The 25,245-nt window shown below is 41.3% G+C and overlaps 1 protein-coding gene and 1 long non-coding RNA gene across 3 annotated transcripts; one reads left to right on the top strand and one right to left on the bottom strand.

Annotated features, from left to right (window-relative positions):
* Positions 1 to 2,634: 2,634 nt before the first annotated feature.
* Positions 2,635 to 19,280, bottom strand: LOC139111258 (uncharacterized). Its single transcript, XR_011547183.1, has 3 exons — positions 19,117 to 19,280; positions 18,906 to 18,954; positions 2,635 to 6,783 (listed from the first exon to the last, which is right to left on the bottom strand). It is a non-coding gene; the product is annotated as an uncharacterized lncRNA (long non-coding RNA).
* On the top strand, positions 15,678 to 25,243 carry LOC139111242 (carcinine transporter). 2 transcript variants are annotated; one of them, XM_070671381.1, is made up of 10 exons: positions 15,678 to 16,187; positions 17,828 to 18,086; positions 21,415 to 21,625; positions 22,007 to 22,265; positions 22,505 to 22,697; positions 22,793 to 23,011; positions 23,090 to 23,304; positions 23,522 to 23,691; positions 23,783 to 23,955; positions 24,093 to 25,243. In XM_070671381.1, the coding sequence occupies exons 2-10, from the start codon at positions 17,836 to 17,838 to the stop codon at positions 24,199 to 24,201; spliced, it is 1,800 nt and encodes a 599-aa protein (XP_070527482.1). In that variant the 5' UTR covers positions 15,678 to 16,187; positions 17,828 to 17,835; the 3' UTR covers positions 24,202 to 25,243. The 2 variants fall into 2 exon arrangements, with proteins under 2 accessions (XP_070527482.1, XP_070527483.1); XM_070671382.1 differs by lacking the exons at positions 15,678 to 16,187; positions 17,828 to 18,086 and adding an exon at positions 20,029 to 20,298 and having other exon boundaries at positions 24,093 to 25,242.
* Positions 25,244 to 25,245: the final 2 nt, after the last annotated feature.

The following is a 25,245-nucleotide window of genomic DNA, read 5'->3' on the forward strand; positions in this document are numbered from 1 at the left end:
AAGCTGGTTAGTTTCATTACGTTATCTCTATCTTCGTGAGTTTCATACAATAGACGCCTCTGCCAATATCGGGGTCAGTAGGTTTGCTTAAATCCTCTTTAACCGCAATGTTTATTGTCAATTTATCAGCATTCAAAATTATGAATCACTAATTTATCTCGACGAGGCGACGCGCGAAATATCCCGAGAGCGACTCCCCGATTGATCCAGCTTTTGGAAAATTCGCAAAAAAAATTTATCCGGACTGCTGTCACAAAGATACGCCAGTTTTATTTCCACGCACGTAATCATAACTTCGCGACTCCATTTTATTAAAAACAAAAATAATAATAATTTTTTGATAAAGGATTTAATTTTACTTCGTTAAAAATCTCTCGTCAAAGAAAAATGTAAAATCGTCCGCTCCGGAAAATATATCAGAGACAAAGATAATTAAGAAGGAAAAGTCACGACGGTGCCGACGTAGAATCGACGCATTAGCCGCTTCTCCCGCGGAGGATTACGTAAATCCGGCATTTTCACAGAAGAATGACTGGGGGCATCGTTAATGGGTCGCGGTAAAGTGGCAAAGAATTGCCGTGAGTGCCGCGCGTGCCCTGATGAATTCCGGCAGGGCTTCTAAAACGCGTTCTACCAGCTCGCCCGCAAGTATTTTGTTATCTCGGCGAGCGAACTAAATGACAGTTTAGTGCAAGGCTGGTCGGCGATGAGCGAAGCCGGCAGCGGCGATCCCGTCCGCGCGTATCTTGACGTAAGTGCATCAGCGATCGATCGGCCGTTTAAAGAAAAACCAGTGCCAAAACTGTTTCCTCTTCGCGCTTTCGCGACCGCGTATCTTTTCGGCTCACGGATTTAATACGCGCGATAAAGAAGCAGGCGCGTTAACGACTTGAAAAAAAAAAGAAAAAAAAAAATAAATCAATATTTATATGGCAAACAGATGATGCCATGAAATTTCGATCTTGAGTAAGAAACTCCTCGCGGTAAATTCGGTGCTTATCGCCTCTTCAGAATTAAGCCTCGAGTATCACGCGGGATTTACGCAACAGTAAGATATTTGCCCGACTTCAATTCAAACAAACAATAGTTCCCGTCGTTTGGTCGCATTTTAGAATCTTTACCCGTTTGTAAAGCGTAACGTTTACGCAGGGTATTATTCAAGTGGATCTGACGCGCACAGCTCGCTGGAAACGCGTGCAAATTGCAATTTCACGGGACATCCGTCACCGTGACAACCGAGCGCTATTTTGCTTGTTTTTTCTTTACGCGGGACTGTTTTAAATCTCGCATTCGCAACGACGAGAAATTAAATTGCTATTCGTACGAATCATCAGCGTGGTATCTTTGAGATATCTCCCTCGTCAACTTTGTCGTCGCGTACTTCTAATTAATAATAAAAAAATTAATAACTGTTGAAAATCAAAGGTCTCATTCGCCAATTGAAACTACGAATAAAAGAGTGAAAACTATTTACTTCTTTTTCTCGACTTAATTTTCGTATACGCGCACGTGCATGTGTCTTAATTTTCTACTTCTTTAATTCTTTTTATCGCACGCCTAATCGTTGCTTTATCAAGTGGCATGGGCTTAATTAAAATCTTTATCACTGCCCTTCTTTTATAGGCATTTTACATACGCGATACGACACTTTTTTTTTTCAAATAAACGCGCGATAATATTTTAACCATCAGTCATAATTTCTTTTTGTCATTTAGGCGTTTAAGCTGCATTTCTGTCATGCTATTTATAGAAAATAAAAAAAGATGTACAATGTAATAAAATCACGCTATAATAAAATCGCTTAAGGCTCCTGTTCGTTCACTACTACTATATCAGATTGTGACGTCGAAGGAGAAACGCAATAGAAATTCATGGAAAATATATTCATCTAAAAAAAAAAAAAAAATTATACTAATATACAAAAACGAACCAAAGTGTTGAAGTTATAACGATGGAATTTTTTTCAAAGCCTGCCGACAATAAGCTCATTACGCTCATTACGAACAAAATTTACTCTTGACGATGTAGAGTGATAAGATTAATTGCGATCGGCACGTAAAGTACGATGAAAGTTACACGAAGATCACGGAGTCGTTCAGAGCTCGGTAACGCTTAAAAAAAAAGTTCGATAATAACGATCTCGATTCAATTACCTAAGTAGCGATCCAATAATTTTTCTCTTTTTAATATCGAAAATTTTTAAGACGTTGCTCGACGTGAGCTGGCTTTGTACGATTAAAACGAATACTATATCGGAGATGCGAGCCGTGATACGTGCCAAATAATGCGGCGCGGAATATTTTCGTGGAGCGATTTTGAAAATCGGGCGGGCCTTCCCTCCCCATTTTCGCGTCTTACGTACTTCACCGGTCGATCTGGACGGGAAGTAAGCGGAGGAGGGTGAAGGGTAAGTAGGATAAATTGAGAAGATTAATCGCAATCTCCACGTAGCTCGGGTTGCACCATTGTCCGATGAACGTTCGTGCCTCATCCTCCCTCCTGAACTTCTGAAACTGGGTTGCATAACGGCTTGAACGACCGAGCTATACGTGTCACGCTAGCTAGTTAGCCTGGAATCGCAGCCTCGGCGGCATCGAAATGCAGCCGTTCCTACCCGTCGGATACGCCGGGGAGGGGAAAAAATGCGCTGTAATCGGATCCGCGGATTCCGCACCGGTCGCACGCCACACTGGCGGAAAGTCATTCGCGGCAATCGCAGCACGAGCGCGACACGCTCGGGAGTATCGCGCTGAAGAATTCATTCGCGTGAATGCCACTTGATTTCCTCCCTCATTCGATTTCCACTCGCCGCCGAGTCCCCCGAACCACCGTGAATCACCGGCCATTGCAGATATGTAATTTCGGAAAATTAGCTCAATCTCGTCGGATTAGTCGAACGAATACCGTCGATCTCTCCCTGTACTTTTTCTCTTCTTTCTTTTATTTTTTTTTTTTGATTCTATTTTTTTCTTTCTTTCTTTTTTTTTTTTCCTGCCCTTTTGCAAATTTCTATCTCGCGAAGTCGAGTAGGGAATAGCGCGCGAATTTAAGTAAACAGTATAAATAAATGCCGCCCGTCCTGCATCTCGTCGGATTCTCACAACTTTCGCTACGTTAACTTTGCTTTCGAGAGACGGCGTTTGTTTGCAGGGCGTTGATGTTGCTCCGACGATTAATTCTCGTCAGCGGAATATTATATAAACATTTCGCTATCGCGAACAAATTGCTCCGAGCGTTAACGCATCCGTTCCCGTATTCATATTCACGTCGTCTCTCGGGAGAAATTCACGCTAAATTATAATGGATTAACGGAATGGAGATCGACGACGTGTGTAGTTACCGGCCTTAATGAGCGACACGATTAAAACTTCGCTGAGCGCGATACGATTTCACCACCCTCCCGTCAAACACTGTCCGCCACCACCCTTTAACTATCTCGAAAACGGCGTTGATGCGTAATTAAGCTCAACTCGGGGACAACTGTTCCCGTCGATCGTATCGTAACGTCGCATACATCTCCAGAATCCCGAACGAATGTTCTCACTTCTCTTTTACCGAAGCAGGAACTCTCAACAATTGTTTCTGACTATAAAATGCGTTCAACAAAAAAGAAAAAAAAGAAAATAAAAAACCGAGCTTTCCTCTACGCAGTTTAGCGTGTTATAAAAGAATCGATACGCCAAATATTACACTACCGTGTCTCTTGATTGCGCTTAAAGGAACGCGTGATTAAAATATAAAACTATCGGTATTTTTGTTGCATTAACCGCGCGTGTTAACGATTAAAATTTATGAAAATGCTGAAATATATTTTAGATCCAAGCGCGATTATGCATCGCTGATTCGCGGCGTACCTGATCTTGACATTTATATCCGTACCGTCTTTATGTTTTATAGAAACGCTCGATAAACGCCCCAGAGAAAGATAGCGCGTGAATAAAAAGCTTCCACCCTCACAATCGGTTTTCTTCTTGTTGTAACCGCGCGATCGCGCGTACATTTGCAGACATTTATTATCAGTTTATTCAGTGAGGCATCACCGGAGCATGTTCGATAAAACGCGAGTGAAAAATTTCGTGCCAGGAGGCCGAAATCAGGAGACGAAAGTTCGTGTGTATTATTTCAAACGTGCCTATTTTCGGCTATTTAATTAAAAAAAAATAATAATAAAACTGATTAAAATTAATTGTTTTGACGCTCGACAATTTTTAAAGAGCTCATAAACGATTTGAGAGCGAACGATCGTCCGATTTCCACTTGGCCGTGTCGATTACTTGGCAACATATTAAAAAACGCTTAAGCTTACTTTAGCAATGTCAGGCGATCATTCACGTCGGTGAAACAATCGATTCCTATCACCTAAATTGACGGCAATCTTTGGACGTAGGCTGCGAAACTTCCGTGCCGCATTTAAACAGCGACTCTTCTCGCTTCGATATTGAATCGCACGTGCAAAAATAATTCGCGCGAATCGTTTACAGATAAGAGCGGCTGTCGTTGATGGAGGGTACTGTGACTGTAGCAAAACGATCGGGGGGGTGTCGGGAAAAGAGACCGCGATGTTAAACCGCAACGGAACGTGACATGGTTGACAGTCACCGATATTCGTCGACATGGGTGAGAATAAAATTATCTCGCGTGCTGATAACAATGCTGCAAACCAACCGCGATCGGCGCGATTTAGCCCCGGTACGTTTTAATCGCATAATTTAATCAAAGCCGTATTAATTATTATTATTTTCTCACAATAATATTGTAAGAAGAATTTATATTTTTTTTTTTTTTTTGAATTTGCTGACGGTGCGACGCGTAATTTTATTAGACATCGACGACGCGAGTTAGCTTCATGGAGGAATTTTAAATCGTGCGTAAACGTATACGTATATAGGTGGTATTTTTAGTAAAGATACTTCTTTACACACTAAAAGTAGACACGCGCGTTTGTAATCATACGATTATGACGAAATGGTTAAACACCGCGACGTGCTTTAAGCAAAATTGTCGTTATTAGCGTTATCGCGCGTCATCATCGTAAACTTAAGTTTGTTCCCGTTGACGATTGCATTCATGTGAAATGTCTAACAGCGATCTTTCAATAATATCTTTATTAACTGCATTTACCATTCCTTATTTATTATCTTGCTTACATCATTCCGAGTCGTGTCTCGTGATATAATAGAAAATTGCATTCGCGCTCTACAGAAAAGTATCCCTTTCTAAGACAGAAAAAAAAAGCAATCTCAAATGATTACGAGCCGTGGCAGGGTGTACCACTTCCAGCGATGTATCACCACGATTCTAGAAAAGTACTGATAACGCGCGATAAGAAATCGCATCTTTTTTCTCAATTTCTTCGTGTGAAACCGTAAAATTAGAATATTCCGCATTTCTTATAAACGTGATAACATTACACGTTATTTCTTTCCAAGAAGATTATGTAAAGCTAGATTACTAATTATTCGCCACAGGATTTTAATTAATTCCACGCTGTTATTTGGTGTTTCAAAGACTAGGAAATTTAATTCCGTCAAACGCTTTCACGTATCGTCGCGATATTATTTATTAGTAATTAACAACATGTCGATTCGCGGAAACTGGACGAGTTTTCGAAAAACTTCCGAGTCCACCGTGTTTGCGCGAAGGGTTTGTTAAAGTTTGTACGTGGTACAGTTCGTTGAGATTTGCATGCTCCTTAAGGGAAGAACTAAATTGAACGAAGCTCTCAGTGGCACGTGAAGCAAAATAAATAGAGGCGATCTCTTCTCGGATGTCTCTTGCACGTCCCGGCAGCGTTATCGCATCTGGTCCACGAGATCGATATCGCTGATTGAACCTGAACCGAGTTTCCGCGAGGTGCGGGAATAATCGCGCGAAAATTTAGGATTCTCTAAAAATGGAAACGGGCGAGCATCCGCGCAACGCGGCCTTTTGTGCATCAGCAAACAACAGCCCCAATCTCATCTCTCGAGATTTTTCCGCGGCCTGATTTCTCGCATCCCCGAGCGCCTATTCGTTGTTCGCTCCCTCCGTTCGATTGAAACTGTAGCGACGAAATAACAAAAAAAAAAAAAAGAGAAAAAAAATTTGGCACGCGAAAGAGGTGATCGATCAGACGGCCGAAGATACAATACATGTTTTCGTCGTCCCGTATCCTGATAGGTTTTCCCTTTGCAGGGAATGCTGGACGTCGGAAATATTTCTCCGCAAAAATGCGGGAGGGTAACTGACACAGGAGATAAATGCGCGCCTACATCGTTGTTATTACTACTATATTTTTGTTATTATTAGTAGAAACCATGCAAAAAAAAAAACCATGCGACTCACCAATCTGCATGAGCTTCAGCGGAGTTGTTGAGTTCTGCCGGTGTCTAAAACATAAAAAAGAAATCATTATTGTACACGTGCCAGGAAATTAATAAGATTAATGAAAAAAAAAAGGAAAAAATTTGTTTTTTAAGAAGGATTTAATTAAAAAAAAAGTTGATGCTCACCTAAGAGTTGCTCCGCCGATGCAGGATGCCCCCCGGGCCTGCTCCTCCACTCAGATGGGACGTGCCGAGTCATCCTTCCGCGAACAGGTCACTCGCGAACACCCCGACCGTGATTTTATATCGCAAAAATTACTCAATGATAACTTCGCGCATTCCATGCTCGGCACTCGCGGTTAGAAGAGTCATATGTCGAAAAACTACGCCCGAATACTTAGCGGAATTCGCGGAACGACCGACGAACCAACTGCGGTTCGTATATATCTTAATATCGGCGGTAACGGCACTATAATTTCTGTAACAGAAAAATAATACTCGATTAATATCTGGTCGGACACTCTGTGCGCTGTGCCTGCCGCTACGTAACCTTATCGGTCCGAAGCATTTTTTCCAGGCACTAAACAAAGCACAGAGCGATAAATAAAATAACACAGGAGTACAGAAAATATGATTATTCGTTCCCTAGTCGACAACGTCGACACTTATTCGTATACGAGACTATGCTATCCGCGGTCGAAAGTACGCAAAATTGCGGAGCGATTAGCGACACGTGCTCGCGCTCGGAGCTCCGCAACTAGATTGACCGTAAGAGATTTCGGCTCTTAGACAGAAAAATTTCGACAATAGCCGTATCATCGTCCGACTACGAGTACACAAAACGTACGCAGATACCTCGATATCCGTCTCAAAAACCGGAGCTCTCCACGTGGCCAACGTATCGTTTCAACTGCGCAAAGGGTAGCATAGATCGTTCGCGATCAGGCGATCTATAGAACGCTGTGATGGGTCAGCACCCTAGGGTCCTTTATCATCTCCCCCACCCCAACCTGACCGTCACCGAGCGGCAGCTTTAAAATCGATTTTTAACATATTCAGGCGTCACACCAATTTTTTAAAATAGAAGGATTATTATTATCATCGCGCTTGTTATATTAAGCCATTGTTGTATCAGCGGGGACGTCAATTTCAATCGGCGAACGTTATTAATTCTAATTGAACGTTTGCACGGACGTTACCATTCTCGAGTACTAAACCACTAAAGCGGACAATAAAATCTTTCGCGACGCGGTTTAATCCGTTGGAGGCCGGATCTCTCTCTTGTCTACTAAAATCCTCGTCGGAGGCTGTCGGAAATTCGTAAAAGCGGACAGTTAATTTCCACGAATGTCTCTTCCGTCTCACGGGAAAAATCGCGCTTTAAATGAAAGACCTCCCGGCTTGTCTGCCTCGTTCCGTCTGAGCGAACGATTCGCAATCGTGTTGTTTAGCGAATATTGCGCGGCGCGCAAAACAAGAGATTCGATCGGCCGTGAATAATCGCCGATACGCCGGTGTCGAGTAACGTCGGCAAGTATATCGCGACCGATCTGACTTCTGGTTTGCGCACCTCGCGGCTATACGGGTGCGTCTTCTAAATGCTTGACTAGACCACTTTTTTTCCCCCCTACAAATTGCATAATACGCGAATTAATTAAACATGAATTTATAAATATGTCAATCAACGAGTGCGATTCCAAGTGGGAGGTGTGTCTTTGCAGACTGGCTCGTAACTTGCTACACGTGGTGGGCTCGGCTCGTTTTTTTTTTTTATTTAATTTCTTTTTTTATTACGTCTATCGTTTATAAGTATCATCTACCAGTTTCATTACACGTATTGCATGACCAGTTCTATTTATCGGCTGAATCGTATCTATTAGTTCGTTATGCCGCGCACCGTGATCGATAAAAACAAACTGACTTAATAATTTCAGATCGATGAGTAGCACGTGTTTATTTTTCACCGGTTTTCCCCAGGTTTGATACATCACGGGAAGTTATTATATTTGCGACATGCAATCAATTGAAGGCGGCGAAAAAAAGATTGACGCGGCCCTTGCGCGAAAATAACGTGAAAACTCGCGCCGGGGCGATCATTAATATCAAGCCGTCGGAACAAAAAGAGGAAGCAATTGAAAATCTGCCGAATATCGCGTCGTTAAGTGAGGAACGCGAGAGAGAAATTCGCGCAGACTCGAGGAGAACGTTTTTCTCTCGCGTATACGCGGTCGATCGATCTGCAATTCCTGAAACGGCGCCTTTCCGCGTTCCCGATAGAGAAGCCCGAAGTTGTTGTCGCGATTTTTATCGGGAGTCATCTCTGACGCAGGTGCAACGTGATTTATTTATTCAACGTGTGGCGCACACGATGGCGGATAACGCAAAACTTGCTCGTCGAAGAGAGAGAGAGAGAGAGAGAGAGAGAGAGAGAGAGAGAGAGAGAGAGAGAGAGAGAGAGAGAGAGAAAAAAAATTCATCCATACGAAACGCGGCGCGCGGCGGACGTCTCTCATTAGCAACAAAATTGCATTGCTGTTTCTCTGTCCTGTTATTAGTTCCTATCTCGTTAGTTTTAATTAATTGATGGGCGACGCTGCATGCGAAGCAGAATTCCCGAGAGGGGCCCTCGGTGGCTGTCCCGGCGGGAAGATTTTTGCAAATCTCACCACGTACTTTCGCGCAGATTAACGACTTCCGTACCTCCGCGCGTCCGCGTCATTTATCGCGATTTCGCGGGACATTCTTACGTCCCGGTTTCGTGGACTTGACATTTCTTCAATATCGAAGAGGGCTTTGCGAACGACGCAGCTCCTCGAGTTTCTCCCCGCATTCATATTAGGCGATTTAGCTGCGGCGTCGCATCAACTGCGAAGCAGCTCCGCGAAACCGCAACCTTTCGCAATCGTCTCGAGGAAATGAGTTTCTTCCTCATGGAAACTGCCGGTGCCGTCGAGCAACCCGTAAAAGCTATCGATCGGTTGTTTACCCGCCGCAGTTTCATGATTTTGACTCACTTCTCACGTTCTCGCCGTGAATCATGTTCCCGCGACATACGAGATTTTTGCCCTTGACAGCCCCTGCTTAATGAGTTATTGATGATACATTTGAATTCATTTGAATACGGTCGCACGGAATCGCGCCGAAAAGTTCCCGGTCTCGCAGCGAAATGACAGCGTTCCGAACAGCAAAGTTAAATTATCTTTAAAAGATCGCGTGAGAAAAAAAAAAAAAAAAAAAATGAAACGTATATCTTTTTTATTTCCCGTGAAATGTAACGTACTATGCATATTTGGCATTGTGGATATAACATGAAAATGTATAATTTTAGTTAACGAATGACACATTTCGGTTTTTCTATCTGCCTTCTGTGAAATACATACATGCGGAAACGTACGTACGCGGAAATATATAATTCGGTAGTGATTTTGATAGTATCAAGATCATAGTAAAGAATATTCTTCGGGATATCATTGTACTGCTTTCCGGTCCGATGATTATTTCCACGAATATCACGTCAGGAAATGTAATACGTAATATTGCGGTGAAACATTCGCAATCCTAAAAAGCGTTAATTAGATAACCGTTAGATAACTAACTAGCCATTTATCATGATCTACCTCGAATTGGTTTAATTTTTCTTTTTTTTATATATGTATATTTTAAAGTATCACGAAAAAAGAAAAAATTCTTACAATTAATTAGAAAAGATTTTCAGTTTGGATTTGGATTCCAACGATAATTTTTTCATGCCAGTTTTTTGGTATACCTTTTTTTTTGTTTTTCTTATACTTACAACTTATAATTAATGAACTACTCGCCAATTATTTATCAATTTTAAAATACAATTTTTTATTGGAACAGGTTGTATAACACCTTAGATTCTTATTTTTTATTATTATATAAGTTGCGTAAAGTATAAAAAAAAAACTGCAGTAAAATATAAAGTAGATATCTCGTGCTAAAAGTGATTATCGCCAATTAATGTATCATCTATCATTTATATCAAATCAAACTTTTGTAATGTAATCATTAAACTTTTACATTACATTGATATACATATTAGTGATATAATTATTATTACATAATTCGCCTAAGAACGTAAGCTTATAAAGTTGAAAAACGTACCGAAATATACGTCTCTCGCGATCTAATGTTAAAAATGAAAAGGGAAGAAAGAGAAGAGACCGCGATATAATACCCCCAAAGTATCCATTATTCGGACAGTACCGGTGATGAAACAATCGATTCAGTTTTTCAGACCAGGTAGATTCTATCTATTATCGATTAAACCACCCGAGCGTGACCGCATTGACATTTCCAAGGACTTCCTAAAGGAGTGAACCAAAGGAGTAGGAGGATTAGGTCACGTGTAACGTGCGGCTGCTAAGTTAAAAATAAAGAGAAAAAAAAAAAAAAAAAAAAGATCTTCACAATTATCGATCGAACCGAAGAGCTTTACCTCTCGGGACGTTAATTAATCTGAAAAATGATGCCTTCGGCATCCTCACCGGGAAGATAATGCGTGGTTCTGCCGCGCTTTTTACCGGAACATGTGTCGATACATCAATGCAAGAAGATTTTATCATGCCATAGAAATTTAATAATGGTACGCGTCAGCGCGCAGCAAAAACGCTTGGAAGAAGCTCGGATGCTCGGCAAATATCGCAGATCACGTGCCAGTCATAGCGCATGATAATTAAGATTGGAAAATTTTATTGAAATCTCTGTGTCAGAGATAAATGACGACGTGGAATATATTTCCCGGCCACCTTCGGCGACCGCATTCGATCGATACTTCGATAACGCCGATTTTGCATATTTCGTGTTTTAAAATCAAGCTATCGTCAGGCGACGATTATATCTCAAACGTTAATCGACGCATCTATTGAATTTATAAGATTAAGATAAAATAAATATTCGCGCGGAGCGGCCAATTCGTTTCTTTTGCTGGCTGCACGGTAATTCGCTCAGTCCCCGAGCGCGAACTGCGTTGCGTTTTATTCGCAAAGGCGACAATTTTCGCGCCGCACATTTCCTAGATTCGACAAAAAAAAAATTCCTCCGCGTAAAAGATTGCGCGCACCTCCACCGCGATCGATCCGATTGACATTGATTTTAATCGTTAATGTATACGCGAACATATTTTGCTTCTAAAAAAAAAAACCTCGACTCTTCTGCTTTCGATCAATCGTTTGTTCTATTTTCTATGTTAATTAATGCCGGTGCTTTGCGGAATGTTATGGATGCCATCTTTGCGCAATGGAATTTTATACACCGGAGCGAAATTAATTTCATAATGCCACCTTTACAAAGATCGTTTTGTATTGTTGTTATCTAAATCCGCTAATAAATTATGGTTTACTTGTCTGGCTGCTAATTGCTCTCTTCGCGGCGGGTTAAGCCGCTAATACCATTGTTAAACGAAATGATAATCAGAGACTACCACATCCCGTTGTTGTAAATCATACGCGTGCATCAAATCAAATCTCGATCAAATCTTTGACGTATATTGCCTGGCGGAAATTAACGCCTTCTTTGCATTTTTTTTTTTTAAATTTAATATACAGTCGCATGTCATCAAATAATTAATCTTTTAATGCACGACGTTGCAATAAACGTTGCTGCGCGCGGGACAGGTTCGGGGAGTTCTAACATGAGACACGTTTCGCAGTTCAAGTAAACAGCCGAATAAAATAGATCAATAGGTAAGAGTATAAATTATGCCAAAGTCTTTTACATGACCGACTATTGTTAACCTCGATCTAATTTTTTTGCCGGGGACATGTTAATATTTTTATTTAATTTTTACCCGACACCGTCGGCGGCCTTACCGACAAACTGCAAATTTTCTCACTGTCGGCCATCCACTCGACGAACAATAATTATTTATATTAGATTTACATAACGATTTACGATAAAATCGAGCGCGTCGAAAGTTCGCCGATTTTTATATCAACGTGGGAAATCCAATCGTCGCATACGATTTAATTTGCCGGTGAATCGAAAATTCGTTTCGTCAAAAAAACGAGTGAAATCGTAAAATCGCTCGTACGAAAAAAAAAAAGCAATTTTATACTACAAATATTGCTGAGTCATTATAATGATTAACCCTGAAGGCAAATAAAAAAAATGCAACAATTAATATCCTTCCTTTTTTTGTTTAAATGATAAATGAATGAAAATTTGATTGTCATGTTCCGAATATTTCGGTTTATCGATTTTTAATTACATGTTCAAAATGCGGAATTCGAAATATCGAGAGAAAGAGAGAGAGAGAGAGAGACAAAGATGCAATAAAGCACGAGCGCGTACAAATCTTTCCCACCCGCTGAAACTACTAAGGACCATCGTTATCATCTCGATGTACTTAAACTCGATAAGAAGTTACTAAGGATTTGCGCAATTGACAAACTGACGGAGACCCGCGAGCGAGTTTCTCGTAGCCATTTTTGTCTTCAATTACTACACGACATCCGTATCTTAACGCATATCTCAACCTGCATTACGCGACCGTACACTCCCACCGTATTAATGTATTCCAATTAAAAAGCGGGAGAAAAAAAATTTTTTATTTATTCACCGCTTCTGCTATTTTTAACGATGACTGACTGTCGTGCGTGATTTCACCATATGCATATCGCGCTAAATACAATTAAATCTCCACCTAAATCTGTATTATTCGGCAGATCGTAATGCCAGTTATTGACAAAAGCTTCCTCTCCTCCTATCTCGCTCTTGACTTTGTGACTTTTAAGTCGCGAGATTCCTTAACGATCTTCATTTTATTATTCAATGAGTTTTCGAAATGTCATAACGCGAGTAATGCTGTAAGTGATTTAGCGTGTCGCTTTTTATCGCGCCCTTGCGTAATAGCTGGTTGGATTCATGCGTTTTACGCAATTATTGCAATTTGCAAGGCCGCAGCGAACGCTTTGTCGTGCAGCATTCACGCGGCGATTCGAGCTGCGCGCTGGAATTAATATCGTTCGTGTCAATTTAATCGTTTCGGGTCGACAATGATAGCGGCGCCAAATTCATTTAATTTTTATTGTCATAATTTGGATCAATTTAAATATCGCTTTGCTATCGTCGCTCACGTGATTTCGCAGATCGACTCGATGCTGATTTTCACTCTCTTTATCATCGCTCTGAACGTCTAACGGATCGCGCGGATAAAGTATCACCGCCGTTACAATAAATCCTATACCAGCACTTAAACTGTTGCAGCATATCGTTAATTTTACGTTAGAAAAATTGTTGAAAATTTAAGTACTTCGTTGTGGCTGCACAGCGAAATAATGTGCAATTATAAATTGTCAATTTTCAAACGCAAGTTCGTCGTCGATCGCAATTCATATTTTTCTATAATACGCGATGATGAAACAAGTCGCCGAGAAAGACGCGACGTGCGCACGCGGTGACATTTAAAAGGAAAGAAAAAAAATATGAAAAAAAAAGGTAAAATTCACGCGACGTCACACGAATATTTTCCGCCGTTCCTCGAATTTTTTTCTTCCTCCGTGCACGAAGCACGGGGGAACTGCCGTGCGTTTTCCTTCGGTCTTACGATACGACGAAGCTCGGGCATTCCTTTTCCGACACCGTAAAGCGGCTCTTCCACCGTTCGTCAACCGGTTTTGTCCGTCCGGCATTATCTTTCGACGTCTTTCTCGGCATCTTCACCTCGGGTATTTCGCTCGGAGCCGGCGTTCTATTCCGGTTATCTTGGGTTTTCCCTGCGCATGTGCCATCGATCAAGGCCGTCATCTTCGCGTCTGGAGCACTCTAGGATAACATGCAACGCGTCGCCGTCGGAAGTTAAGGCATCGTTGCTAATCGTTATTTATCGATGCGCTAAGCACGCGGCTCACTCACCTTCTCCTCGAGCCTTTGACGCCGCCCGTGACTTTCGAATTGAAATCCGCGATTTTTCAACCGAACAATACGTTACCGCGATCGTTTTCCTCGACCTAATCCCGCCTGATCTAATCCGATTCTCGTCGAAGGTTTCAAAAAAAGTCAGCACATTTATTAAAATATCGAACTATTCTTCGCGCGAGAGAAAAATCCGAGGCGTTTAAGATCGTGAAACGAAATTGAGGTAAGACATCACGGTGCTTCGCTCTGTTATCAGTTTCTTACGAGTTTATTATCTGAGATGTCGCTTGTATTTCTTCAATTGTCATTCTTAAAAAAAATAGAAAAAAAAAAAAACAATGCCCTCACAGACGGAAAAATTTATATAAATAACGCCAGCTTGTCACCGCCTGCATAATGCAAATATCTACGTGCCTTCCACTTGGCTGTCATCATTTGCAAATTAACGCATTATAAATCTCCAGAGAGAACATGCTGCAAATGTATGATAATCGTGAATGAAGATCTATTATCCAAGTTTCTTTTATGAATGACAAGTTTCCTTGTAATTTACGTAAAATCGCCTTTTCTCTTTTCCTGTACGAAGTGATGCACGTTCTTCTAATTGTAATTGATGCTTGTAATTGATAATAGTAATATAAATTTAGTTTCCGTATTATTAACTAGTCACAGCTAATTCTAAATATTCAAATTATTTGTAATAAATAATTAAGAAAAGATTCCGCTTAATTTAATTGTTGCATTTTCCGTTCAATTATGTTAATGTTTTAAACTTTGAGATTAAATTTCAATGTGGTTTTTTTTTATATACTAATGGAATGTTAAATCTATTTTTAATTAAAAATATGAATAATTTTTCAAAGTGTTATAATTACTCGACACCAAACGAGAGATTAATAAAATCTAACTGAATCATTGAATTAAATGAAATATATTTGTATCTTTTCTTACTTACGATTATTAGTCATTATATCTTTATTAAATCATGAATATCATTAATGCTAATAAGTCCGGCTGTAAATTTATAACACTTTTTTATTTATTCATATTTACACAGCACAGTTCATCAATAACTTGCCTGATGTAAGTCTTTTATATGTAACGTCGTATATGTATAAAAAAAAAGTACGCGTCAAACATATTATTTTATTATAACAAGATAAAATTCCAGAATTTTATTCACTGCTATTTTCGAGCGTTTATTGGCCGAGAAAAAAAAATATGCAAATACTTTGCGACAAGTAGGTCTGAGCCTCTTAATCTTCCTAGCGATTAGAAATTCTCTGTGACGTTCGTATCTATTCAAGCAGAACGAGAGAAGCTTCGATCCTTTGCAAAGTAGACGCGAAAAAATGACGCGCTCTTCTCTTTACGTGCGTGGCTCGCGCGAAAAGCTCCCCGTGACGGTGGAAAATGCGAGTGACGTTTTGCGGGACGAGTGCGTGCGGTCGGGAAAGATTGACGCCCGTGCGTGCGGGAACGCGGCGTGGAAAAAAAAAAATTGTGAAACTCCCGTTCTCGTGCGTGCGTATCCCAATGACGTCATAGAAAACGCGGTCTATTGCGATACCCGTGCGCCGACAACAGGTCGCGTTTTATCCGATCCGCCCGGTGTTTACCGGTCGCCACCGGTCCTATCAAGGTGGGGAAGAGCGTGCGGTTTCCTACATCTGCAGTGGAAGACTATAAAGCCTCACCAATCGGTTGCACCGCCGACAGTCCGCGCGCCTCTCGAAACGACGATGTAGTGTGTGAAAATCAGTGAAAAATCACCCAAAAGTTATCGGGAAATCGAAATTTCTTTGACCGGCGCGATTAATTCAGCGGGAATTAATTAATTCGCGCGATCGCGAAAGGTCTCGCGGAAGCAAAAGGATTTTTTTTTTTTTAATTAGGTCTTTATAAAGTGGACTTTTATTTTGTGGATTATTAATTTACCCCTGTGCGCAAATTCATCAACTTGTGATTCTACATTTTTTTTTTACATCCCAGGGGAATCTATAGGTAACTAAATACTTTGTCTTTTTCTTTGCAAAATTTTAGTTACGTTAACAAATATTTCCTTCTTTCTATTTAAACAAATAACTTTACCATAAAATCGTCCTGTATGAGGAACTGGCTCTGCGATGCCGAAGCTACAATGAGATAACTCGAGAAAACCTAACACGCTCCGTGCAAATAACCGACTTGCTTATTTTCTGAATGTGTAATTTTCTGGTTTTTACATTACATTTACATACCCCGTTAATTACTTAATTGTGTGAAGCGTCAATTGCTCTCGTGTGGCTTACATTGCGCTACATGAAATGTCCTATTTCCACCGGAAGAGAATATCACGTCGTGGAGTTTACGGTTGATAGATCACCCGAAACCGAACAAGTATCGAACTCAGCGGACAAAGCGGATAAAAGGAATAAAGGACTTTAGTTGAATTAACGTGGCAAGATATTATAAATTAATAAGCAAGATCGGGCCGGTAATTAGACTCGAATGAATCAGTAAAAGATTATTAATATATTAACAAAAACTCTTGCTCGCGCTCCTGTTTTTATTTCGTCACGATCATTCCGTGCAAATTATTTTTTCTATCAAAGGCAATTCCCGTAAGTGCATATCGCACTTTATGAATATCTGATGGCATTATAAGCGCTGATGATTTACCGGTAATGTTTTTCTTTTCGTTACGTTGCGTTACCCGTCGAGGACGATACGTAATTGCTCGATGTAATTACTTTTGCACTGAATTAATGTGCACGTTCGAGTCATTCATGCAATATCGCTCCGTTGTCTTGTAAATTTTCAACTACGATCGCGCGCCTCCTTCTTATTTAACCCGAGCAACGAGCGGCTAAGCACGTGGCGGATTTATTTATACTTGTTTAAATTTATGTACGCACAAATGAATGCCCTGCAGATCCACTCGAAGAAAGATTACAAAACGTCCCGGGTTGTTCTAATTCTCGAAAGGAAATGAGGAAGCGGAGGAGATAAAGTGCCGATCGATTCTGTGATTTTCTCAAAGATAAACGACGGGCTGAGCGGTAGAAATTACAGATTTCTCCAAGATTCGATGAGCGAGCACTGGAGAAAACTCTTCTCGATTTTTGTTTGTTGCGTCACTATTTTTTTTGCTTTTCTTTTTTTTTTTTAATTTTATTTTACAAAACCTTTTACTTTAATACCGTTTGAAAGTTAACGCTGCACTGCCCGCTTCTACTTGACAATCAGCAGAGTCTCTTGTTTTCTTTATATAAAAAGTAATTTATTCTCATCTGTGACGGCTGCCGGGTAGTATTCAGCGCGAAATTATTGTAATTAATGAAAAAGATCGGTTTGTACACGTGTCATTACGGCAGTCTTTTATTTATTAGTTTCCTCTTCCTGCACTCGTCATTTACAAACGCAGAGCCACGATGCTCATTAACGGCATAATAATGCCGAGGCGTTTTGCCTCGTTATCGCATTATGTATTTCTTTCTTTGTTCTTGCATGTCTCACGTTCTGGCGAACGAAGTCGTCCACGCAAAGCTCCCATTTATCTCTCTCTCTCTCTCTCTCTTTCTCTCTTTCTCTCTTCCGCTAGTAATCATTAATTTTTTTACAAAGTGAACGCGGGGAATCACGGTTTTCGTTGGTCTTTCCAGATCTCACAATGACGGTCATGGTTGAGTCGACGAAAGCCGAGGAGGGCAACGGTCCCGTGAAGATCGAGACCTTCGACGATATCCTACCGTACGTCGGCGAGGCGAGCAGATACCAGTGGTTCCTGTTCATCCTGCTTCTACCGTTCACCTTCGTTTACGCCTTTTTGTACTTCGCGCAGTTCTTTATCACTCTCGTGCCCGCCGAGCACTGGTGCAGCATACCGGAGCTGGATCATTACAATCTCACGGATTTCGAGAGGTAAGTCCGACGCGGATAAACGAAACTCTTCAACGAGACTTTACGACGAATAGCAAATTTTGCTTTGGTCGCGACAAAGGAAGTGGGAGGATTTTATTAAATAATTAGTTTCGCGATACTTTCCGTATTTATTACCTAACGCAATTTTTCGCGCGAGGAGAAATTGAAAGACTAAAGATTTTCGAGATTTTTAAGCTTAGCAATGACCGGAGATAGTTTTACAACGGGAGAATTATTTATTGAGAAATTCTCTTGGTCTTTATTTCGTAACGGTAGCTCAAGTTCGTTTGGTTCGAGCTGACCAAGACCTTGAGCTTCGGTCGAGTTGGCTTATAATAGATTCACCCTTGCGTGTTGGATTTTTTTCTTTTTTTTATGTCTGTATGCATAGTGTGTCTCGAATTTTCTGCACCATTGTCTTTATAGAAACGACTATAATTTTCAAATTACAAGACAACGACCGACGGATACGTATTATATCTTACGTAATACTTTAAACGCCCCTCGTTATGTTAAATGTAACAAAGGAGATCGACGAACAGGCGTATACGAGTCTCGCGCGACTTTGACAACGCGAGTCCCACACATTCTCCCGATCGAAGGTCAAGCACGCAATATACGCACGCAGGTAGCGGAGCTCTGTATACACGTGGCCAAAAAATAACCCTCCCAAAAAAAGACAAATCTTTCTGACGAATAAAACTACCAGCCGACGAAAATTATAAACAATTATAGAATTCTTTAAGCATCTATTTCAAGTTGCCTTATACTGAAAAATACGCTGAAATTTCATTGTTACAAAAAAAAAATATGACTCACCGGTTCGATGCGCAGCAGTGGAGTTATGCAGCTTCTTAGCAAGACCATTCTGTAACAGACAAATAAAAATGTTGATGTAGATATGTTAAGAAATAATTGGCAGCGTTGAAAGAAAAATTAAACGCGTCTTCAAGTACTTTTCTAATTAAAATAATTAACTAACGAAACGAAGAAGCTAGTGATTGTGTATAAGGAAAGAAATAATTCTTACCCTGGGGTTGCTCCACTGAAGCAGGATGCCTCTCCAAGGCCTCCTCCTCCTCTCAGAATGCCAGGTCGGGTCCTCGTTGCTCTACTGAAGCAGGATGCCTCTGCAAGGCCTCCTCCTCCTCTCAGAATGCCAGGCCGGGTCCTCGTTGCACAGACAAACACTCGCGAATAAAACGCGGATTAAAATCGCGATACTAACTTCCGGCACACCGCGGAAAAACCGACGAACCAGTCCGTGGTTCGTTTACTACGTAACGACGACGAGACAAGTTCAGTTTCTCGGAATCAGAGACACTCTCGGAATGTCTGGCTGAGTCCTCGTTGCACAGACAAACATTTGCGAATAAAACGCGGATTGTACATTAAAATCGCGCGATACTAACTTGCGGCACATTGCGGAAAAACCGACGAGCCAGTCTGTGGTTCGTTCACTACGTAACGACGAGACAAGTTCAGCTTCTCAGGATCTGAGACACTCTCGGAATGTCTGGCAGAGTCCTCGTTGCACAGACAAACACTCGCGAATAAAACGCGGATTAAAATCGCGCGATACTAACTTCCGGCCCACCGCGGAAAAACCGACGAACCAGTCTGTGGTTTGTTCACTACGTAACGACGACGAGACAAGTTCAGCTCCTCGAGATCTGAGCACTCTCTGAATGTCTGGCAGAGTCCTCGTTGCACAGACAAACACTCGCGAATATTACGCGGATTGTACATTAAAATCGCGCGATACTAACTTTCGGCACACTGCGGAAAAACCGACGAGCCAGTCTGTGTTCCGTTCACTACGTAACGACGACGAGACACGATCAACTTCTCAGGATCTAGAACAGAATCGACGCTTCCGTTACAGTTAATGCCAACTCAGATAAATATACTATAGAAATTATCGCGCACCTACTCGCAGCGCTCGCCGCGTAATTGGCCACCATGGGCAACATGCGTCGCCATCTTGCGACATGTAAACGCACACCAACGTACGTTGTCGCAACTCGCGATGCATCGTACAGAGTCACAGATCTCCGCCCGCTACGTCAAGGTTACGCGTTACGCGTAGGACACCATAACCTGCGGAAGTGTTATCGACGGCATTAAGATTAATCCGCCGATCGGCTAGTTTCAAGCACGTGCGATGCATACCCGAATCGACTGTTCCACGGTCACGCGACGACCTCGAGACGTAAGTACGATTCACGGATAACCTCGCTTTGGACGGACAAAAGTTGATCACATGTGCTCGCCGTGATCAGAGAATGGGTAGGAGAGGCTGGCTTGCGTAGGGGTTGCACCGTCGTTGGTTGAATATGCGTTAACGTTTCCGGTACGAGGATGCCTATCAGTGCGATGATGCGTGGTCTGGGGCCGGAAGGGGAATGGTAGGGCGGCAGCCGGCAGCCGGCAGCCAGCACGCAGCGCACCCCGCGCATGCGCACGCCTCTCGTGCCTGCAAGATCAACGAATTAATTCCTTTAAAATATAACGCGTTAATAAAATAAATCTTACGCCGTAAGTATATCAGTAAACACGTTTTACGTTGGAACGTATATTTTTTTTACGCGTTTTCAAGCATTTCGGAATAATTTTTAATTGTACGGCGTTTCTACCGAGGCTTACGTGTCACGGAAATAATTACGCTGGACGTTCTTTCGCACGATCGTCGTAGGAAAATCCACCTTTGCGGTCGTATGTGATTCAGATTATTCGATCGGTAGTTTCTTTGTACCCTAAGTTACAGAAAACCAGTTTGGCTGTCGACCTCGGAGAGGCTCCATAATAATTCTATGAGAACGAGAGAAAAAGAAAAAGAGAGAAAATAAAGGAGGCGAAGGAATCTTTTTTTTTTTTTGGTTAGAAGACCGCTTGGGAACGAACTTCTTTATATTCCCAAGAAACCGTATCGTTCCTTAGGAAATGTGAAACATTAATAAGATCACGATGAACGATGACCTCGGGTGATAATAAAAGTCGCTCGGCGTCGAGCGAGATATTAAAATAGAATGATAGAAACGCCTATTTCGGAGTAAAGAAAATTATCATTTCGTTCTCCCTGAATTTCACAGAACATATTCAGCGTAGCGGAGATCCTTGAACGAAAAAGGGCTCCGAGGAAACGTCAAACAATCAGTCCGCTGTCGTGTTAGAACGCAAATTATTACACAATTAACTTTACTATTATTTAATTGGCGCGCGCGGAGTTAACACGGAGATCTTTTATCGCTCGCGGTTGCGAAATTAAAATAAAGACGGAGGTATTATTCAGATTTCTTGTTTTTCTCATAACTTTGTCTCTTAATAGAATCGCGGTATCGATACCACCGGCCACCAGCGAGGAATTGAGGCTGGAGAGCGCAACGTCGTTCTCGAGATGTTACATGTACGACGTAAATTACACCGAACTTTTGGAGCAAGGTGTCAGGCAGGCCAATCTATCGTGGCCGATAATCCGATGCAAGAAAGGATGGACCTTCAACCACACGATGATACCGTACGCCTCAATCGCCGCCGAGGTAACTAAACGCGACATTATCGTTTGCCATGAATCATTACTGACGTGGTTAATTGATTAATAAGCTCGCCGACTGACGCACTCGGCGCAGCGTCAACCAGTTTCGCACACTTGGACAATTTCGCCTTCATCTTCTTCCTTCCGAGTGCGCAGTTTTATTTTAATAATTAATTAACATAATACTGACGACATCGGGTAGTGTTTTATTAATACTAATCCAATGTAAAGTAATGCAAATTTAATGCCATTTGAGCTTCTTTGGAATTTTATATAAGATAATTTGAAGGTAATGAAAATTAATTGTGATAATTATATCGTTGTGATAAATATCGACAACAGTAATAATAATTCTTTTGTGATACTAACTTGAGATATTTCACAGCTTGAATGGGTTTGCGACAAGACTTTCCTGGGTTCCGCTGCTCAATCTGCCTTCTTCGTCGGCAGCATCATTGGCGGCCTGATATTCGGCTACATAGCTGATCATTATGGCAGAATCCCGGCACTGGTATCTTGCAATGCAGTAGGATTCTTTGCTTCTATCGCGACAGCCTTCTGCAACAGCTTTTGGTCCTTCTGCGCAGCGAGGTTGATCGTTGGTTCGTCGTTCGACAATTGCTTCAATGTTCTCTTCATTATAGGTACGCATCGTCGCTATCGAATAAAACACTGCAAGAAATCTAATTAAATTTTTTGTTTAAATAAAGCAGCTTACTGAGGAAGTGTAAATAGGTATTTTTATCGTTTTTATCAATCTGTGACTTTAATTGAAAATAACGTTTCGAGCTCTCAAGACTTGAAATAAAATTTTGACACTAATGATTTACCTCTGAATCGTTTTCATTACGTAAGTTTATCTGAATTATAATTTTACTTGCAGTGATCGAGTATGTTGGCCCAAAGTATCGAACTCTAGTAGCGAACATGTCTTTTGGAATTTACTTTGCCGCCGCCGCCGGTCTTCTACCATGGATAGCATTTTGGATCGCAGATTGGAGGATTTTAAGTGTAGTTACTGCATTTCCGATGATCATCGCCTTCGTCGGTCCGTGGCTCGTCCCAGAAAGTGCTCGGTACGTGTCATTTATATTATCTCATATTAAATAAATGTTGTAAATTATTTGATTAAATAAAATGATCTTACAATAGTTGATCTTTTATCTCTTAGATGGTACATCATGAGCGGCAAAGTGGACAAAGCGGTCGGCATGTTGAAGAAGTTCGCGAAAGTCAACGGCAGAGAAGTGAAACCGGAGGTTTTCGAAGAGTTCGAAAAGAGCTGCAAGAGCATGATCGAGAAGGATCAAAAGCTCAATCAGTACACAGTCGTGCACCTCTTCACGTTACCTCGACTGGCTCGTATTACCGTTATGCTTGTTATTTATTGGTGAGCGTGACCGACGATCAAATACGATTTATTTGCTCCCCGTTTGAAACGACTATTAAACGAACGGTCGGCTTTCAGGCTGCTGATCATTCTGGTGTTTGACGGGCACGTTTGGAACATGAAGTTAATTGATCCCGATGTGTTCACGTCGTTCTCCTTGGCCGCGCTGACCGAACTTCCAGCGGCGATTTTGCTGGCACTTTTCCTTGATAGATGGGGCAGACGATGGATGGGCTTTGCTTCCATGTTTATATGCGGCATTTTTTCTTTCACAGCTATTGCCTTCCCCTCTGGTAAATTGCATTGCCTCATTAATCTAATTGCCAGCAGGCCTATTAGTTTGAATTATTAGAACAATAAGAGACAGAAGGTGTAAAGTTGTCAACATAAGAATTTAAAAGAAATTAAAACGCTCTGCAATTCTAGCGTTTTGCGAAAAAAAAAATCAAAATTAAAACCTTGTTGAACCACGAAAGTGCTTGTGACACGCCACATTTACACATGTTTCAGCTGCACTATTAATGGCGATTATGGCACGTCTCGGTGTCAATATAGCCGCGAATATTGGTTTCCAATATGCGGCCGAAATGCTGCCAACGGTAGTACGAGCGCAAGGTGTGTCTCTGATTCACATTATTGGTTACATCGCGCACATCGTCGGTCCCTACGTCATCTATTTGGTAAAGTTTTAAATTTCAAAGGCTCGCGAGATTCTTATAAATAACTAAATCTAATTGCCACCTCAATTAACGATGTCGTCGTTGTTTTCAGGCTGACGTCAATCAGCATTTACCTCTGATAGTGCTCGGACTTTTGTCGATACTGGACGCGTTTCTGACGCTGGGGCTGCCGGAAACCTTAAACCAAGAGTTACCTGAAACTCTACAGGAAGGTAACGATTTCGGCACGGATCAGAGCTTTTGGTGGATTCCCTGCATATCCGCGTAAGTCTCGTCTATGATCTTTTTTCATCTTTCATTCTTTTTTTTATCTTTTTTTTCCTTAGCTTTTTTTGTTTTTATTAAATTTTAAATAAAAAATAATAGTAATCTTATTGCTGTACTTGTAACATTTTTTGCAGAACTCCGAGATACAAGAAGTCATTGAGGAAAAAGAAGCAAAAGGAGGGCATGACAAATGCGGGTTTCCAGCATGGTAGTGTTCAGGCTATGGACTGTACGAGATTATAACGTCCGGCAGTATTCGCCATCAGTAATTTGCCAAATTGTTGTAAATATTACGGTCACCTTCGCGTGTGATCTTAGGTGTTAAACTAAGTGGCACGATGGACACGTAAAGTGCGACAACGCGCAGTAATGCAGCGTGACGTAAATACGAAATAAAAATGCGGGATTGAATTCCACGCATCGGACGAGGTGTACGCTCAAATGAACATGAATGTGAATACGAATGTGCAATTTCGAAGTCGATACGGCTGTCTCAAAAGTGCCACATCACTTTTGCGAATTCCTCCCTCACGTCGCCGACTTCAACTTTCGTTTCACCGCTTCTCTTCACGATAGCAGCTACACGTATAAAACTATTTTATTAATCGTACTTCTAGCGAGTACCTAGAATGACTAGAAATGACTAGAGTGAAGCGAACTGACTTTCCCATACCGTTTGCGAGGTAAGGTTCAAGATCGGTGTAATATCGTGTCCGATTTTTTACGTTGCACAGAATGGTAAAGCTTGGTGTGCCAAATGTCGTATTTTATTATACGAGAAAATATTAAAGTGTGCGTGTTAATGTATCTATAGCTTTTCACGTTTGCTATCCTCGACGTGAAAATTAAAATATCCATTAGAAAGAGGGACGTTCAATCCCTCATTCATTGCTCCTCGTTCTGGAGAACGACGTCTCTGACATAAAAAAGAAAAACTCATTTTCCGTACCGAGATATAAACGTAGAGATCGCCTTATTATTCTCGATATTCTTGAAAAGATGCAACGGACTTCGGTATCTTGTGCGAGCTGATAAGGATGCCGTCGCTTCCTTGATGTATTATTAAGAGTTGTGAAATTGTTGGTAGCCACTGCAAGCATAAATTAATTTCCGTAAATAGAAGACTTTAAATAATTTAATGTATATAGGCTAGCATGTGGCGTTCACCGCAAAAGAAAACATTTTTCATTTTTCACTGCCAAACTTGGAAACTTTTTTCAAAAAGGCATGTCAATGCCATTTCATTCGCCGTCATTAAAAACATTGTTAATCAATAAAACAAAAATA

This window comes from Cardiocondyla obscurior, linkage group LG23 (assembly GCF_019399895.1).
Source record: "Cardiocondyla obscurior isolate alpha-2009 linkage group LG23, Cobs3.1, whole genome shotgun sequence".
NCBI lineage: Eukaryota > Metazoa > Arthropoda > Insecta > Hymenoptera > Formicidae > Cardiocondyla > Cardiocondyla obscurior.

Coding starts and splice junctions, on each gene's coding strand:
- LOC139111242 (XM_070671381.1), top strand. CDS start 17,836: ATGACGGTCATGGTTGAGTCGACGAAAGCCGAGGAGGGCAACGGTCCC. Junction 18,087..21,414: donor AATCTCACGGATTTCGAGAG/GTAAGTCCGACG, acceptor GTCTCTTAATAG/AATCGCGGTATCGATACCAC. Junction 22,266..22,504: donor CAATGTTCTCTTCATTATAG/GTACGCATCGTC, acceptor TTTTACTTGCAG/TGATCGAGTATGTTGGCCCA.